The 14,636-nt window shown below is 53.6% G+C and overlaps 2 protein-coding genes across 2 annotated transcripts in view; one reads left to right on the top strand and one right to left on the bottom strand.

Moving 5' to 3' along the window:
* SPCS2 (signal peptidase complex subunit 2) overlaps positions 1 to 1,361 on the bottom strand; it is a 13,019-nt gene extending 11,658 nt beyond the window's left edge. Inside the window, exon 1 of the mRNA XM_009276915.2 lies at positions 1,182 to 1,361. Coding sequence (XP_009275190.2) covers positions 1,182 to 1,361 — 180 coding nt within the window. The remainder of the gene's footprint in view (positions 1 to 1,181) is intronic.
* Positions 1,362 to 2,480: 1,119 nt separating this feature from the next.
* Positions 2,481 to 14,636, top strand: part of XRRA1 (X-ray radiation resistance associated 1) — a 16,492-nt gene continuing 4,336 nt past the window's right edge. The window contains 15 exon segments of the mRNA XM_019471440.1: positions 2,481 to 2,574; positions 3,652 to 3,806; positions 4,083 to 4,154; positions 5,146 to 5,218; positions 5,896 to 5,946; positions 5,949 to 5,992; positions 7,519 to 7,570; positions 7,620 to 7,638; positions 7,671 to 7,733; positions 8,365 to 8,463; positions 9,517 to 9,776; positions 10,793 to 10,833; positions 11,614 to 11,730; positions 12,769 to 12,862; positions 13,990 to 14,108. Coding sequence (XP_019326985.1) covers positions 2,481 to 2,574; positions 3,652 to 3,806; positions 4,083 to 4,154; positions 5,146 to 5,218; positions 5,896 to 5,946; positions 5,949 to 5,992; positions 7,519 to 7,570; positions 7,620 to 7,638; positions 7,671 to 7,733; positions 8,365 to 8,463; positions 9,517 to 9,776; positions 10,793 to 10,833; positions 11,614 to 11,730; positions 12,769 to 12,862; positions 13,990 to 14,108 — 1,353 coding nt within the window.

The raw sequence follows: 14,636 nt of genomic DNA, 5'->3' as shown, positions 1-14,636 counted from the left end.
GCTGCCGGGGTCTGGGGCGCGGGGAGGGTGAGGGGGAGACGTGTGCGGGGCCCCTCTGGGCCGTGGAGGACCGTGAACTCTGTGGTCGCCGGGAGGGTGTGAGGAGGGTGGCTGTGAGGGGGAGGGGGTGTGTGTGTGTGAGGAGCGGGGATGTCTGTGGTGTCGTGGGTGGGTGTGCGGGGGTGTATGTGTGTGCGAGTGGGGCGCGGGAGGGCGCCCACGGGTGTCTGCGTGGGGTGTATGTGAGGGGTGGGCGTATGTGGGGCGTGGGAGGGTGTTTGTGTGGGGGTGCGTGGCTGTGGGAGTCTGGCAGCGCGGGGAGTGTGTGTGGTGGGGTGTGTGAAGGTGTTTGTGGATGTACCTCTGGGGGTGCGTGGTTGTGGGTGTCCTCCAGTGCGAGGAGTGTGTGGGGGGGTGTACGTGGGGTGTGTGAGGGTGTGCGTGGGTGTTTGTGTGGGGTGTGCATCGTTGTGGGTGTCAGCGTGGGGAGTGGGTGGGTGGGTGTACGTGGGGTGGGTGGGTGTCAGTGTTTCGGGGTGTTAAGGACCCGGGTTGTGTGCATGCCGGGGTACGTTTAGGAGGTGTATGTGAGGAGTGTGTGGGCGTGTTTATGTGTGGGGCGTGCGTGGGGTGTATATGCGGGTGTGAGTGGGGTGTGTGAGGGTGTTAATGGGTGTTTTTGTGGGGGTGTGCGTCAGTGTGTGGGCTGTTGGGGGTGGTGGTGTGGGTGTGTACGTAGGGGTACGTGTCAGGAGGGTGTATAGATGTGTGTTGAGTGTTTGTGGGGGCACATGTGCGTTATGTTTTGGGATGAGTGGGAGTGTGTGCGGGAGCGGGGTGCGTGAGGGTGTTCGTGGGTAGGTGGGGTGTATGGGTGCGTGTTGGGGGGGTGTAGTTACAGGAGTGTGTGTTGGATGCGTGGGTGTATGGGCTCACGTGTGGCGGTGTATCCAGTACGTGTGGGGCTGTGTGCGAGTGGCGTGTGTACGGGTGTTCATGTGAGGGCGTATGTGCAGTGGTTGTATGTGTCGGTGTAAGGGAACGGGTCTGAGGGTGTGTGTCAGGAGTGAGGGTGGTGCGTGTTCATGACGGGGTGGGCGTGGGGTATGTGTGGGGAGCATGGGTGTAGGGCTTGTATGGATGGGTGTAGGTGCTGGGCTCTGCTTATGTGTCAGTTGTACCAGGGCGTGCAGGTGTGTCCTGCTGTACCCCGTGCCGCTGCCATCTCGGTGTACCGGCAGTGCCAGCATCCGCGTTGCACTGAGCATCGCTGCGCGGTGGCAAAGCAGCGTCTCACCCAGCCGGTGCCGGTGCCGGTGCCGTGCCGTGGCAACGTTGCGCACAGCTGCCCTCCCGCTCATATCGGTGCATGAACACACAGCGTGCGCCTGCTGCAGGGTAGAGCTACCCCAAATACCGGCACCGTGAGTGAACACCGTAGTCAAACTGTGGTGTAGAGAGGTGTCCGAGTGTGGAGACACCATCAGATGGCACTGGGAGACCATCTCCTGCTACAGGGCACGGGACGAGCAATGCAGCGCCTTGGAAGTTTATTTCCGAGGTTTGGGGAGCGGTGACCGGTGCGGTTCTTTTCCCGGAGTCTCCACAAGTGAGAAGGGAAAGGAGGCAGGGGAAGGAGGAATGAGGGGTAAAGCAGAAATACCGTCAGTCGTCGTCCACACAGTCCGACTCACGCGCGCACCGGTGTCTGCGTTTTGCAGACTCCATCTTGAGCTGGAAAATAATGCGCGTACTCCTGGCACCTCATTTACTTCTCTGTTTTAGGAGGTGATGCTCCTCACGTGTCCCTGACAGCGTTCCTTTGCCTACAGGCTGACACTTCATTTGCAGCTACGCTTAGAAAGAGCCATTTAAAGCAAAGTAATTGAGGTGCTGGAGCGTGTCAGAGAAGGGCAGCCATTGCCTTAGACACCTTGGTGAGGCCCTCACGCTTCGTGAATTCACATGAATGAGGGTTGGCTTCTGGGCATGGTAGTGTCCAGGTGTTTGACACACCAAACTTCATACCTCTGTCATACCAAAACCGTAGAGGAGAGTGGGCCCATCATGACACACTTTTCTGAAAAGTTTCATCCGGAAGTCTGACATAATTATTTAATTACAGTGTGAATTACCTAATTACAACATATGAAGCTACATCATACGTATGAATCACATTCTGAATTCTGTCTCTGTTAAGGCATTACGGCTGCAATGGTAAGTCAATGTGATACAATACAATAGCCCAGGAAAGTGGCTGAGTCCCCATCCCTGGAGGTATTTAAAAGACGTGTAGATGAGGCCCTTAGGGACATGGTTTAGTGGGCCTGGTGGTGTTGGGTCGACGGTTGGACTCGATGATCTTAGAGGTCTTTTCCAACCTCAATGATTCTATGATTCTATGATTCTAATGTTAGAGCCAGTGAAAATTTTAACCCATTTATTTCTTTCCCACTCTCCCCAGTAACGCTGCAGGCAAGATGGCTATGACAAGACTGTATAAAATGGGTGATGGAAGCAACTATGCAACTAACTGCTTCCCTGCCAGGAACATCTTGTGCGCAAGCAAAGAAGGTGACACTTCTTCGAGTGCTGCTGGTGAAGTCTCCCTGCAGAATAATGTCATGTCCATAGGGGCAGGTCCACCATCCACCCTGTTGTTGGGCTAGATAGAGGGTACATTCAGCTGTGGTTTCTTTTATCAACATCACAGCTGATAACACAGATAACAGTTGATAACAGAACTTAAAACAGTGCCCAGAAAGTCTTAAAATAATTTAAAACTTCACTGAAATGAAGAGGGCAGGATGTCTAGGGCACCCATTAAATGAGGGCTCCAGCAGGCACCTCTGCACGATGGGAAGCTTCAGGCAGGCACGTGGATAGCACAGTGTGGTTCTCCAGCAGCTGTTCTGGGCTGGAGCTTCTCCTTTTTCTCTGGGCTTTGAGAGTCACATCTGTGAAATGCTTAGAAATGGCAGAAATGTCTTCTAACATTTGAGAAGTGGCGGAGAGGACCACTAGGCTGGTCAGGGGTCTGGAGCGCAGGACCTTCTAGGAGAGGTTGAGGGTGCTGAGCTTGTTTTTTATCTGGCCAAGAGGAGTCCAAGGGGAGATTGTGGCTTACAGCTACCTGAAGGACAGCTACAAACTCTTAACAGTGGCAGATGGCCAAAAATTTCACCCTGGGAGGTTTAGGTTGGCCGTTAGGAGGAACTTCTTCGCTGGGAGGAGGTGCAGCTCTGGGCCAGGTTACCCTGGGAGGTGATGGAATCGCTAGACAAAGCCAAGACTGACTGATCGAACGTTGCTGATGGTCCGGCTTTGGGTGGGAGGTTGGATTGGAGATCTCCAGAAGGCTCTTCCAGTCCACATTTCCATGTCTGCAACCTATGGCTCCATTAGCATCTATAAAGTAGTGTGTTTCTCCTCTTCCATGGCTCTGGCTGGAGCTTTAACGTTCCTATCTTAAATTCATGGCCACCGAACATTTTATACTTCAGTATTTCCCCGTATAAGGGATTTTAAAATGATGGATTTCACTGCCGGGCTGAAACACCAGGCAGAGTGCAGCTGCTTTGAGAAGGGCACATTCGGAGGGTTGCGTGCTCACCTTGCCATCTCCTCTGCCTTGGTCCATCGTCGTGCCAGGGTCTGGGCGCTGGGTGCTGGCACGCAGAGCTACCCCGAGGGCTTGGACTGAGAAGGGGACCACTGGGAAGACAGCGCAGCAGAGGAGAAAGCCCCCAGAGTCTGCCTCCATGGAAGAAAATGATGAAGGCAATGTCCTAGATGAGCCATTTCTGGTGAGTGCAGATTTCCTCTGTTATTGCCTAAACTTTCTGATAGCACTTTGACGAGCTGGGGAGATCCTGCTGGTGGACGGACTCTGTAGCTGCCTCTCCCTCCCCATCTCGGTGCCACCTTCTCCCCCCTTCCCACGATCCAAGGCACCGGGCGCCCCCCTCACCTGGGGACAGCTGAGGTCCGGTTTTGGGGCTCAGGTCCCAGGACACGACGTACAGGATTGCTGTAGGATGAACCATTTGTGGTTTGGTTTGTTGTTTTTTTTTTTTCCCTAGATGAAGCACCACTGTTTGAAGAACCCCTCTGACCTGTGCTCTGTGAACATAAGCAGCCAAAATCTGGTCTCTGTGAGTATCAGAGACTCAAGAAGTATTAGGGAACTGCCTTAAAAGTTGAAAACTTTACCACATTAGCACATGAGTGTCCAGAGATCAGAGAAGACACACGTTAGAAGGAGGCATATTTCCTGCGCAGGAAGGTGAGCCAGCCAGCTGTGAACAGGCTTGGAGGATTTGTCCTACAAACTTTTGGATCGTGTCTTCATAACCAAATTAACTTGGTCTTCTTCGGTTGTAGACCCTTCCCCACTCACATCTCCTCGCAAAAGGCTGTTCTTTGGGTTTAGGGATGTTTATCTCAACTATGGTAGGAGTTCAACTTCAGCTTGAGAAGTGGCTTTTATTTGGGTTCATGACTAACTTGCAAATGAACTGAGGTGCTGATAGGTTTTTAGTGTCTTTTTAGGGTTCCCTCCTGGCGCTGTGAAGGACAGATGTACTATCATCGCTCTCTACAACCACCTGAAAGGAGGTTGTAGAGAGACATTGGACCAGGCTGCCCAGGGAAGTGGTGGAGTCCCCATCCCTGGAGGTATTTAAAAGACGTGTAGATGAGGCACTTAGGGACATGGTTTAGTGGGCCTGGTGGTGTTGGGTTGACGGTTGGACTCGATGATCTTAGAGGTCTTTTCCAACCTCAATGATTCTATGATTCTATGATTCTAAATTGTAGGGTGGCTACGTTTGCTGGGTCACACGTAGGTATGAGATGACCCAGGAGCCCTGCGACACACGCAGGGGAGCAAGGTCAGCAGTGAGGACGCAGGGGGGGCTTTGCTTTGGGGCTCAACTAGTCCAGGTCTTCTGGATGTTGGTCACTGAAGCAGCTGTGCATTAAACAAATATTTTCAGAGGGGTGCTCTCCATAGCCAGAAAAACAAAGGAGGACCTAATTATGGGAAATGCTATGATTTAGGCATTCTGAGAAAAGGAGACATCCAGTTGTTTTAGATCAGTTTAGGGCTGGAGCGGAATGATTATTTTCTTCTGTATTTTTCAGGCTAAAGAAGATGATTTTGAGAAATTTGGTTGCGTTGCTTTTATAAATGCTGCTGAGAACCCGCTGACACTAGGTAAGGGATTGCATTACCAAAAAATAGATGCTGCTTTTCAATCCAGGGAAGCTTACGCTCGTCTGAACACAGGTCTAGAGCTTTACAAAGAGGTTTAAGATACACATGCAGCACTTCTTTGCAGAATTGCTTCCTTCCTGTTACTGAGCTGAAATCCTTGCACTAATTCCCTTTATTGTAACAATAATTGTGTGCCACTGTGGTATCCGTTTCATTATTAGAAAACAAAGCTCTTTACAAAGAAAATCCCCATTTAATATATAGAAGCGTGGAATAATGAAATGACTTGTCCCAAAGGCTCAGAAGGTTAATGGTAGAGCTGGGAGGTGAATCCAAATCCGGTGTCATGGGCTCAGTTAATTTGAAGAAGAGAAAAGGAAATCTGTTTATAACTAGTAAAATATATAAGCTACATGTGCCATCAGCGGCTTCAAGCGATAATCCCATTTGGGGTGGGAGCAAATGCATGAAAGCAAACCAGATGTCTGGTTGGGGAATCATGTATTGTACGGACAACCATCTAACTGAGCTGGCATTTTCTTTCAAACGTGCCCGCTGATAATACTAGTGCTCTCGTTCTTGCTGGTTTTGGTCCGCTCCAGACCTGGGTGACACATGGCTTGTTCTGTTACTACTGTTCCTCACTTGCTGGAGCGTTTCCTTCTCCACCCTTGCAGAGCCGTTTCGGAAGTTTCCAGGACTGCAGGAACTGGAACTTTCCTTGAATGGCTAAGAAATCTGAAAATGACCCCTGGAGACTTCCTGCATTTGGAAGTAAGATGAGGGGGATCTGAGACCTTATTCATCTCCCAACCATCACCCTGAAGCCTACACATAGCGTTGGCGTGTGTCCCTGCAGTGTGAGTTCTCTGAAACTGCAGGGTCATTCTCTCTTCCTGCTTCCTTGTGACTCTGGGATGTCCTTTCTCCTGTGTCCCTCAAGGACCTTCACATCTTGCTTCCTCCTGCAGAGCAATCCCTCAGAGATCCCCGTTGCTCAGCCCCTTGCCACAGGACTCCTTGTTTCCCCTGTGACGGGCCACCCCCTTTGCTGTAGGATCCTCTCCCTGCAGTCTGTCGGTCAGCTGTGGCATCCCTCACCTCCCTGATGCTGTGTGGTCCCCGGCAGACCACCATCCTCCTCCACGCTGTGCTCTACCTCTCTGCGTCCCATCCTTCTCCTCTCCAGATAGGTGCCTGCAGTTTCCCCAACTTATGGGCTGCCTTTCTAACACAGCAAAGGGGTCAGTTTGTTTTTTCCTTAAAAAAGAGACAAAGTGGATCCTAAGAACAAGCAACTGTGCCTGGAATGATGGCTCTAGTTGTCCTCTCCATCCAGCTTGGAGTGGGTCTCTGCTACAGAGAGCTCAGGCTCTGGCTTAGCTATACTGACCTTATCTAGGCTTGCTCTCTTTGAGGAGGTGTCCTTGCCTGGATTTCTCTTGCTGTACACACCGTTTCTGATTGCTGCTGGATATACAGTTTTGTCTTAAAAGGCTTCTTTCTTCTTGTCTCATTCAAAGAATTGGTGGCTCAGCTGTCAGCTCTGTACGCTCGGATCCTGGCCTCCCTCCTGCCTGCAGGCTTTGGAAGGTCCCCAAATCCATGAAGCTCTCCCACGTTTCTCCCATGCACTGTTGGTAACCCGCTCAGGGTTTGACTCAGTGGGCACGTGCCCAGGTGATGGGGAACCAAATTTCCAAGGCTCATGCGGCCAGGGTTGATCCTGTCCATCTCTGTGTGCCTCTGTGTGAGCAGCTCTGTCACTGGCATCGGCTACGAAAGGTGGGGATGGGACCCACCTAAACTCCCCTTCCTGCCATGCCCCCGTGGATCCCAGCTTCATCCATGACCAAGGTCCGGGATCTTGTTTGCTGACAGCCTGGAGAATCAGCCCTGGCAAGGCTGATTGGAAATTCATATTCAAATGATTTGGAAAGTGCTTTGAGCTCCTCCTGGGGAAAGGCAGCCTATTGTAATGCCCCGGCAAAGCTATTCCTGTTCACGTGTCCTAGAAACCCTCGTCCTTGCTCCCAGCAGGGTCTGCTCCCTGGCTTTCTCCTGGCTGTTGTCCCGTGAGTCACACGTGTGAGTGGGGGACCAGCCCTGAGCACTTCTGCCAAGGTGCAGAGTCCCACCGCTGCAAGTGAAATCCCTGCAAGTCAGAGATGCCCACAGCATCACTCTAGGGTGGGTGGTAGCGTGACTGAAAGTCTCCTGTAAATATTTAATATCTACCTGGGGAAAGCCGACAGAGATTGTTCTTTGCTCCAGGGGATTGTTTCTTCTGTTTCCTTCAGGATCTGGATCTCTCCTACAATAACTTGTCCCCCCAGGACACGTTTCTCCCATGTACTGTTGGTAACCCGCTCAGGGTTTGACTCAGTGGGCACGTGCCCAGGGGATGACTCAGTGGCCACGTGCGCAGGGGATGGGGAACCAAATTTCCAAGGCTTTCCAATTTGACGGCCAACGGGCTTCGGTCTCTGCCTCCGGACCTGGCACGCTCGTGGGAGTAAGTGCACGCAGCAAGTGGTGCTGCGGCTTGGCGGGGAGCTGCCGGCATGCCAGTGGGATGCGCCGGGCAGGCAGGCAGGGTGATGGAGCAGCGGGGATGGCAAGGCAGTGGTGAACGGCGAGGGTGGGCAGCCTGGGATTTGTCAGTCCGGGCAGCAGAGCTCTTCCCTTGCAAACTGGAAGATCAAATAACCTCATGGTCGGTGCTGGGTGACGGGGAAGTGTTATCCCAGCTCAGCCCCAGATCACCCAGGGCATCTGCTGTCATCAGCAGCTAGAGAGGAACCTCTGGACAGTGATTCAGCAACCCTGTCGGGTGGCCGAGCCACGTGAGTAGGATGCTATTTATTCGTCGTTAATTAGACCCTTCACGTATAGCTTAGCCACAGTCGCCATGCCAAGGTATCCACCGTTTGCCTTTGTGGGAGATAAGACGCTGAGCTAGACGGTCGTTTGGACTGATTCAATTTAGCTGCTTTGAGGTCGGATATAGGTTTTCTATTTAAAGAATGAAAACAGCCCCAGCCCAGTCTCCCAGTGGATACATCTTCCCCCGGTGACAGCAAATGATGTGTTTTTCACCTGCCTTTGCTTGAGCGTGTTATTAATGAGCCTCTTTGTATCTGCAGCTCTGCTCATTTCAGGTTTCCATCTCTGGAGGTCTTGTCGCTGGATGACAATCGTCTGTCAGACCCGAGCGTCTTTGTGAGTCTGTCTCATCTCTGCAGGTAAGGAAGCACCTGGCAGCAGACGGCTCTGGCTTTTGGGGGCTGGCAGCTGCCTCCATCAGCTGTTGCACAGTAGCAGGCTTAAAATGAAAACCAAAATCTTTGTGATTCACTCGGATACTTCCCTGTTTAGTCTCTCTAGTATTGCAAATGGGACTGAACGGAAGCAAACAGCCTGCTGCAAAGCACAAGCTGGCCAAGCCCGGCAGGTGGCTGGTAATTCAGCTCCTGCCCTGGGTGTTTGCTGATCTCCAGGTCTGATTTGAGAAATGGCAGTTGCTTTCTCCGTTTTCCCTTCTTCGCCCCAGATTCATTATTATTTCAGCACAGCAGCGCTAGGAAAGGCTGCGGATCGGCTCCCTCTGTTTAATGTGGGCTTTTGTGATTCAGCTAGAGAGGAGTCACTAGGAAGGGGGGCAGCTCCCGTGCCCCTCAGCTGGGCTGTGCTGGGTTTGGGGACAGCGCAGAGACCTTCTGATGTTCCCCTGGTGCTTCCAGTGCTGCGAACTGGAGGTGGGAATTGGGTCTGGCTTGTTGCCCTGGCTGTGCCAAGACATTCCCGGAGGAAACTGCACGTTGCCCGCAGTGTTTGCGAGAGAGGAGGGGGAGTGGGCGAGGTTTAGGCACCAGACTGCGGAGGTTTGGGTTTCTGCTCTTCCCTAAGCTGTCTTGTGGCCTTGGGCAAGTGCATTGGTGATGTTATACTTCCATGGGAATGTGGAACATTGTTAGGGGATTCCAGTAGGACTGCAGCTCGTCAGAGCCCTGGGTGATTTAATGAACTGCCAGGATGTCTCCTGTCTGTTAAATTCTCATCAAGAGGTGAACTAAGAACTAGGTGACCCTCGGGCTGTGGCTGGGGTTTGGAGAGGAGGGGGAACAGGGCAGCGAGATGCGGGTGTCACGGATGCCTCCGCACTGCTGCTGGGAAGCTCAGTGAGGAGGCAGGTCGAGGGCCAGCTCCCTGCCCTGCGGGCGCCGGGGCGAACAGATGGCCGGGTGCATAGACCGATAGCAATCGTGGAGTTTCTCACGCATTTCCTCTTCCAATAGCCTGAGGGAGCTGAATCTGGACAGGAACGGGATTTCGGCTGTCCCCTACCTGCGTCAAGCAGAGAACAGGCAGTTCTTCCTCCACCCCGTGCTGGACGGCGACAGCTTCAGGGCAGAGTGGTACAAGTCCCTGAGCAGCCTCTGGCAGCAGCCCCGGCTGCCGCAGCAGGAGAACACGGAGGTGCCAGCAGAGCTGGAAGCGAAGAAAGGACAGCTTGAATATGTCATGTTACAGAACGACACGGATCCAGACAGGACGGGTGAGCAGCGCCTGCCTCTCCCTGCCCGCACTGAAACCACGGGGTGTTTCAGTGGGAGAGGGCTCAGTTATGTCAGGGTGAGGATCTGCTGGATGTTTACTAGTGAGTGAAGCAGCTTGACAAAATTAAAACAATGAGGGAGGGATACATGGGACCATTTTAGACATCTCGGCTAACCTGTACAGTCCCTCTATAATTACTGGGAGCTTACTGGACGTGAATCACCCTAAAGCAGACATCTCCCATGGTTCAGACAGGAGTGCCCCTTTCTCTCTCCTGGACTTCTCCAGGGTAGCTTGCTCCAAAGGAGACATTGCATGCTGGCTGGGAGGAAAACTGGCAAAAATAATAGGGGAAAAAGTCAGGCTGGGAAGTGGATTACTGTGGATCCTGGACAGGCAGGGGGCAGGAAGGTCGTGTGAGTAGGTAGCCCACGCACAGGTCTGCATTCCTGGGGTAGGCCAGCTCTCCCCTCTCGATGTCCTTACTGAAGCGTGATGCGCACACCATGCTGGGCCACGCGATGGGATGGATCCAGAGGCTGCCTGGTGTCTCCTGTGTGGATTGGGCTGTGATGGAGGCAGACGGTCGGGCTCCTCCAAGCACTCCTGTCCCCTGGCTCGTTGCAGCAGTCCCTGTTGTTAGGTATTCGTGGAGCAGGCAACGGTGCAACTTCTGGTGCTGGCCTGGCGGTAGCAGCATGATGTGGGAAAGGCCTCGTGCTCACGGGCGAGACTCCAAACCACAATCTACCTGCGGGGAGCTCCTGGCTGCCCTGAGGCCAGTAGCAGGGTTTCTGCTGTGTTTGAGGGATGTGGACCTCACCTGGACCTCACCTGGAGCCCCAGGACAGTGGGCCTGATCCCCCCCTCACCTTGGGCACGTCTTGCCATTGAACCAGATCCTGCCTGATGCTGATTTGCTTTTCCAGGGTAATTCCAACCTTGCCATGGCTGGGGCTGGCCCAGCGCTCGGCTTCGTGTAGAAACCCTCACTTTGCTTGTGTTTCTTTGCAGAGGTCGTTTTTAATTCTGGCTCTCAGGAGCACCCAGCACGGGTAAGAACCGTTGGCTGATCTGTGATTTGGGGTGTGAGCTCCAAAACTTCCCTTCCCCAAGCCTCTCAGCTGAGTTTCAATAAGCCCGTGGGTACAGCCGGGGCTCTGGGTGCCTACAAGGCTTGCAGTGAGTATCGTCTCTCATCAGGGAGATCAGGAGCAAATTTTCCCATAACCAAGGGACACTGGAGCTTAAACTTATATCGCTTTCAAATAAAAGCTGGGTTACTGTTTGCTTGTGACTGTGTGCCCTCCCTGCACAGGGAAGTGTGTTCTGCGGTTCAGGTGGGGACTGAAGCTCAGGAGCTGGGAGTTCCTTCATTCTTAGCACTGTAATCTTTTCCCCCCCATTTACCCACATGATGCTCTTCAGAATCAGGTGTTTGAAGCCAAAGACCCTGATTTTTGTTCGAACTTGAGTATGGGGCAGAGCTTCAGAGACGCTGAGCACTTGCAGCGTGTTCTAGCGTAACACACACGTGCGTGTGCACGCACACTCCCCGAGAGCACAGCCGCTTTCCCCCGGGCCTGTGCACGTTTTCAGTGCTGGATGATGGAGTTTGGTGCATTTGACATGACTCCCTGGAGGGCTCCCACAGTAACGCAGAGGCCAAAGCAAGCTGCCACGAGACAACCTCCGAAGCGGGTCTGAACCAAAAGATTTTCAAATTATAGCTGTGTTTGGGCTCAGGAGGGTGGTATCTTACCAGTGGAGGTGTCTTCTGCCACTGGAGCCTCTGGAATGGTGTCTCTGCTCACACTCTTCCTCCTCATTTTAAGGTTGTTACCAGGGAGGGAGAACCATCTGCCTCAAAGACTCTGCTGGCTCCCTCCACGCGCAGGGACATTCGTGCTCCCTTTCCTGAACTGAAACGTCTCAGCCTGGCCTTCAACAGGGTGGTTTGGGTCCTGTGGCTCCGGATAGATGTAAAAGTTCAGCTGCCTGAGCTTGGCATTAGTGGCCCAGGAGACACCCTGGCCTTTAGCTGCCACTGCAGAAGGGCGCAGCTCTCCCAGGCTGCTGTGTCCATCTGCCAGCCCACGGGGATGTGTCAGATATCCAGGATCTCGGGTGGGACAGGATGCCTATTTAGGCAGCTGAATTGCACCCAGCTTGTCTAAACCCCTGCAAATTGGGGGATTTCGTCAGAGAATATATGAAGGGTTGCCCTCCCCCTGGACTGATCCTTTGCTGGAGCTGCCCGGTGGACGGTGATGTCTCCTCGTTTTAGTGCCAGGTTATAACTCTCCGCTGAGCCACGTCGGGTTCTCAGTGTGCCCCAACGGACAAGTAACGTGCAACAACATTTAAGCTCCTCTTCCCGGTGCTTTTGGCTCCTGCCCAGGGCTTCACTCACACTGCTTCCCGGCCGGGTGAGCTGGCAGTGCCGAGTTACCTCTACTCAGCAAGGGGCATCCCCCTGGGACGTGATGGGGCAGCTCTGCTCGCTTGCGAAGTGAGCTCTGCTGCCGTTCCCTGTGTGTCATCTCCCTGTTTTAGGTCGCTGCCTTGTCGGTGAGATGGTTTCTGGCTGCTGTGCCCTGGCCAGGCTGTGGTTTGGACCGCAGGGTGGAGAGGCAGGACTTTTTTCCTGCTCAGAAGAACTGCAGCTCTTCTGAGCAGGAAAAAAGTCCTGCCTCTCCACCTTGCAGCTCTTCTGAGCGTTGGAGGCATCAGTCCTCTGGCTGGAGCATGCAAGAGGGAGAAGGGAGCGCTGCCTCTGCCCTCCAGAATCACAGGCAGCAGAGCTGCTGGGCGTCTCTGGTTAAGGGATGCCATCTCCCTCCTCTTCCTCCCCACTGCACATACTTGCCCAGTGCAAGGGTCCCCACGCATCGGAGGAACACGTTTTGGTGGGAGGGTTGGGATGAAGCTCTACAGCCTCTGGCGCGACTCAGTGCTTAGAGCAAAGAGTAAACTATTTTATCTTGCAGATCACAGATGAGACAGCTCTCTTACCGGTGGCTTTCTTCCCGTGCCTGAAGGAGCTGACGTTTCACAACAACCCTCTTACCACCACCCGGAGCGGTACAGTATGAGCCTGGCTCCGCGGGGGGACTCCTGCTTTGTCCCTCCTTCGCGGTTAGCTCTCTGGGACAGGGACCACGTTGACTTTCAGTGTTCAGACACTCCTGCCATGCTGGCCCTGGCCCGGGCCCTCAGGGAGGTGCTTTAATCATTGCTGCTCTCTAAAGAGCGACACAGATAAGCGCTGCTCTTGCAAACGCTGTTAATGCCCTGCTGCTGCTCCCAGCCCCATGGAAATCCAGGGTTGGGATGAAGCTCTACAGCCTCTGGCGCAACTCAGTGCTTAGAGCAAAGAGTAAACTATTTTATCTTGCAGATCACAGATGAGACAGCTCTCTTACCGGTGGCTTTCTTCCCGTGCCTGAAGGAGCTGACGTTTCACAACAACCCTCTTACCACCACCCGGAGCGGTACAGTATGAGCCTGGCTCCGCGGGGGGACTCCTGCTTTGTCCCTCCTTCGCGGTTAGCTCTCTGGGACAGGGACCACGTTGACTCAGTGTTTTCAGACACTCCTGCCATGCTGGCCCTGGCCCGGGCCCTCAGGGAGGTGCTTTAATCATTGCTGCTCTCTAAAGAGCGACACAGATAAGCGCTGCTCTTGCAAACGCTGTTAATGCCCTGCTGCTGCTCCCAGCCCCATGGAAATCCGTACCAGCCCATCCGTGCCTGCGGCAGTGCAGTCTCAGGCTAAATTTTGCTCCCCAAATGGCGTTTATCCCACAAAGGGCTTGTCTGAAGCTGGTCCAGGGTTTCCTCCTGCAGCAGCTTTCTGTGCAGGGGGGGATAAACCCCAAACGTGCCCACGATCTTGATAAGCAGCATTTGAAGGTAGCCAGGAGGATGCTGGTGAAATGTTGCAATGGTGCTACCCCCTGCACGAGCTACGTGAAGGCTAGTTAATAAAACAGGTCAGGGATGCTCCTCTGGCCTTGGTGGCAAGTAGCCCAGTCCGATGTATGTCCTTAGGGCTAAAGCATCTCCCTACAAAACTGGGTGGCTTCTACTCTGGTCCCTGAGCTGAGCCTGGGGTTAGCTGGCGCAGGCCAGAGTGTGCTGCCAGTGAGGGAGCAGGGCGTGAGCTCTCCGCCAGCTGCCTGCAGCTCTGGTGAACCTCTGCTCCTCCAGGGCAGCCGCCTCTGCTGACCCGGCTCCTCCGGCATGATCTGGGAATTAAACTTTTCCGACAGAAGAGCCTAGCCGTGGAGAGGTGGCACTTCCCCATCCCTCTCAAAGCCAGCCGCAAGGTAAGGAGGGACACGCCTCTGGAGCGTGGGTTTTTTCCTGCCTAAGGCAGGGATGAAACCCTTGCTGCAATATTCAGGGCAGGATTGCCCAGGAACCGACTTGCTGGGGAGCAGAGAAAGAGCTGGTGGGACACATGGATCCCAGCGGGGTTGGAAGGATGGAGGGAAGGGTGGGAAGGATTTGGAGGTATTTTGCTCAGGATGAGGCTGGGGAGTCCAACCACCCCCTTATTGCTGTCCCAGGCAGGGTTTGTCGCTGGGTTTTTGGGTCCTGCCCATCGGCTTTGGCTGAGGGATCCTATGGGACTGAAGCTGCTGCCAGGGTGTCCCTGGAGCTGGGGTTGCCCTGTGTGGTGGGTTGACCCTGGCTGGAGGCCAGGTGCCCACCAAACTGCTCTATCACTCCCCTCCTCAGCTGGACAGGGAAAGAGAGAAAATATAACGAAAGGCTCATGGGTCAAGATAAGGACAGGAAGAGATCATTCACTAATTACCATCATGAGCAAAACAGACTTGACTTGGGGAAAT

This window comes from Aptenodytes forsteri, unplaced genomic scaffold (genome assembly GCF_000699145.1).
Source record: "Aptenodytes forsteri isolate BGI_AS27 unplaced genomic scaffold, ASM69914v1 Scaffold459, whole genome shotgun sequence".
Lineage (NCBI taxonomy): Eukaryota > Metazoa > Chordata > Aves > Sphenisciformes > Spheniscidae > Aptenodytes > Aptenodytes forsteri.
The sequence above is the reverse complement of the archived record's forward strand: the minus strand, read 5'-3'. Positions and strand labels throughout refer to the sequence as shown.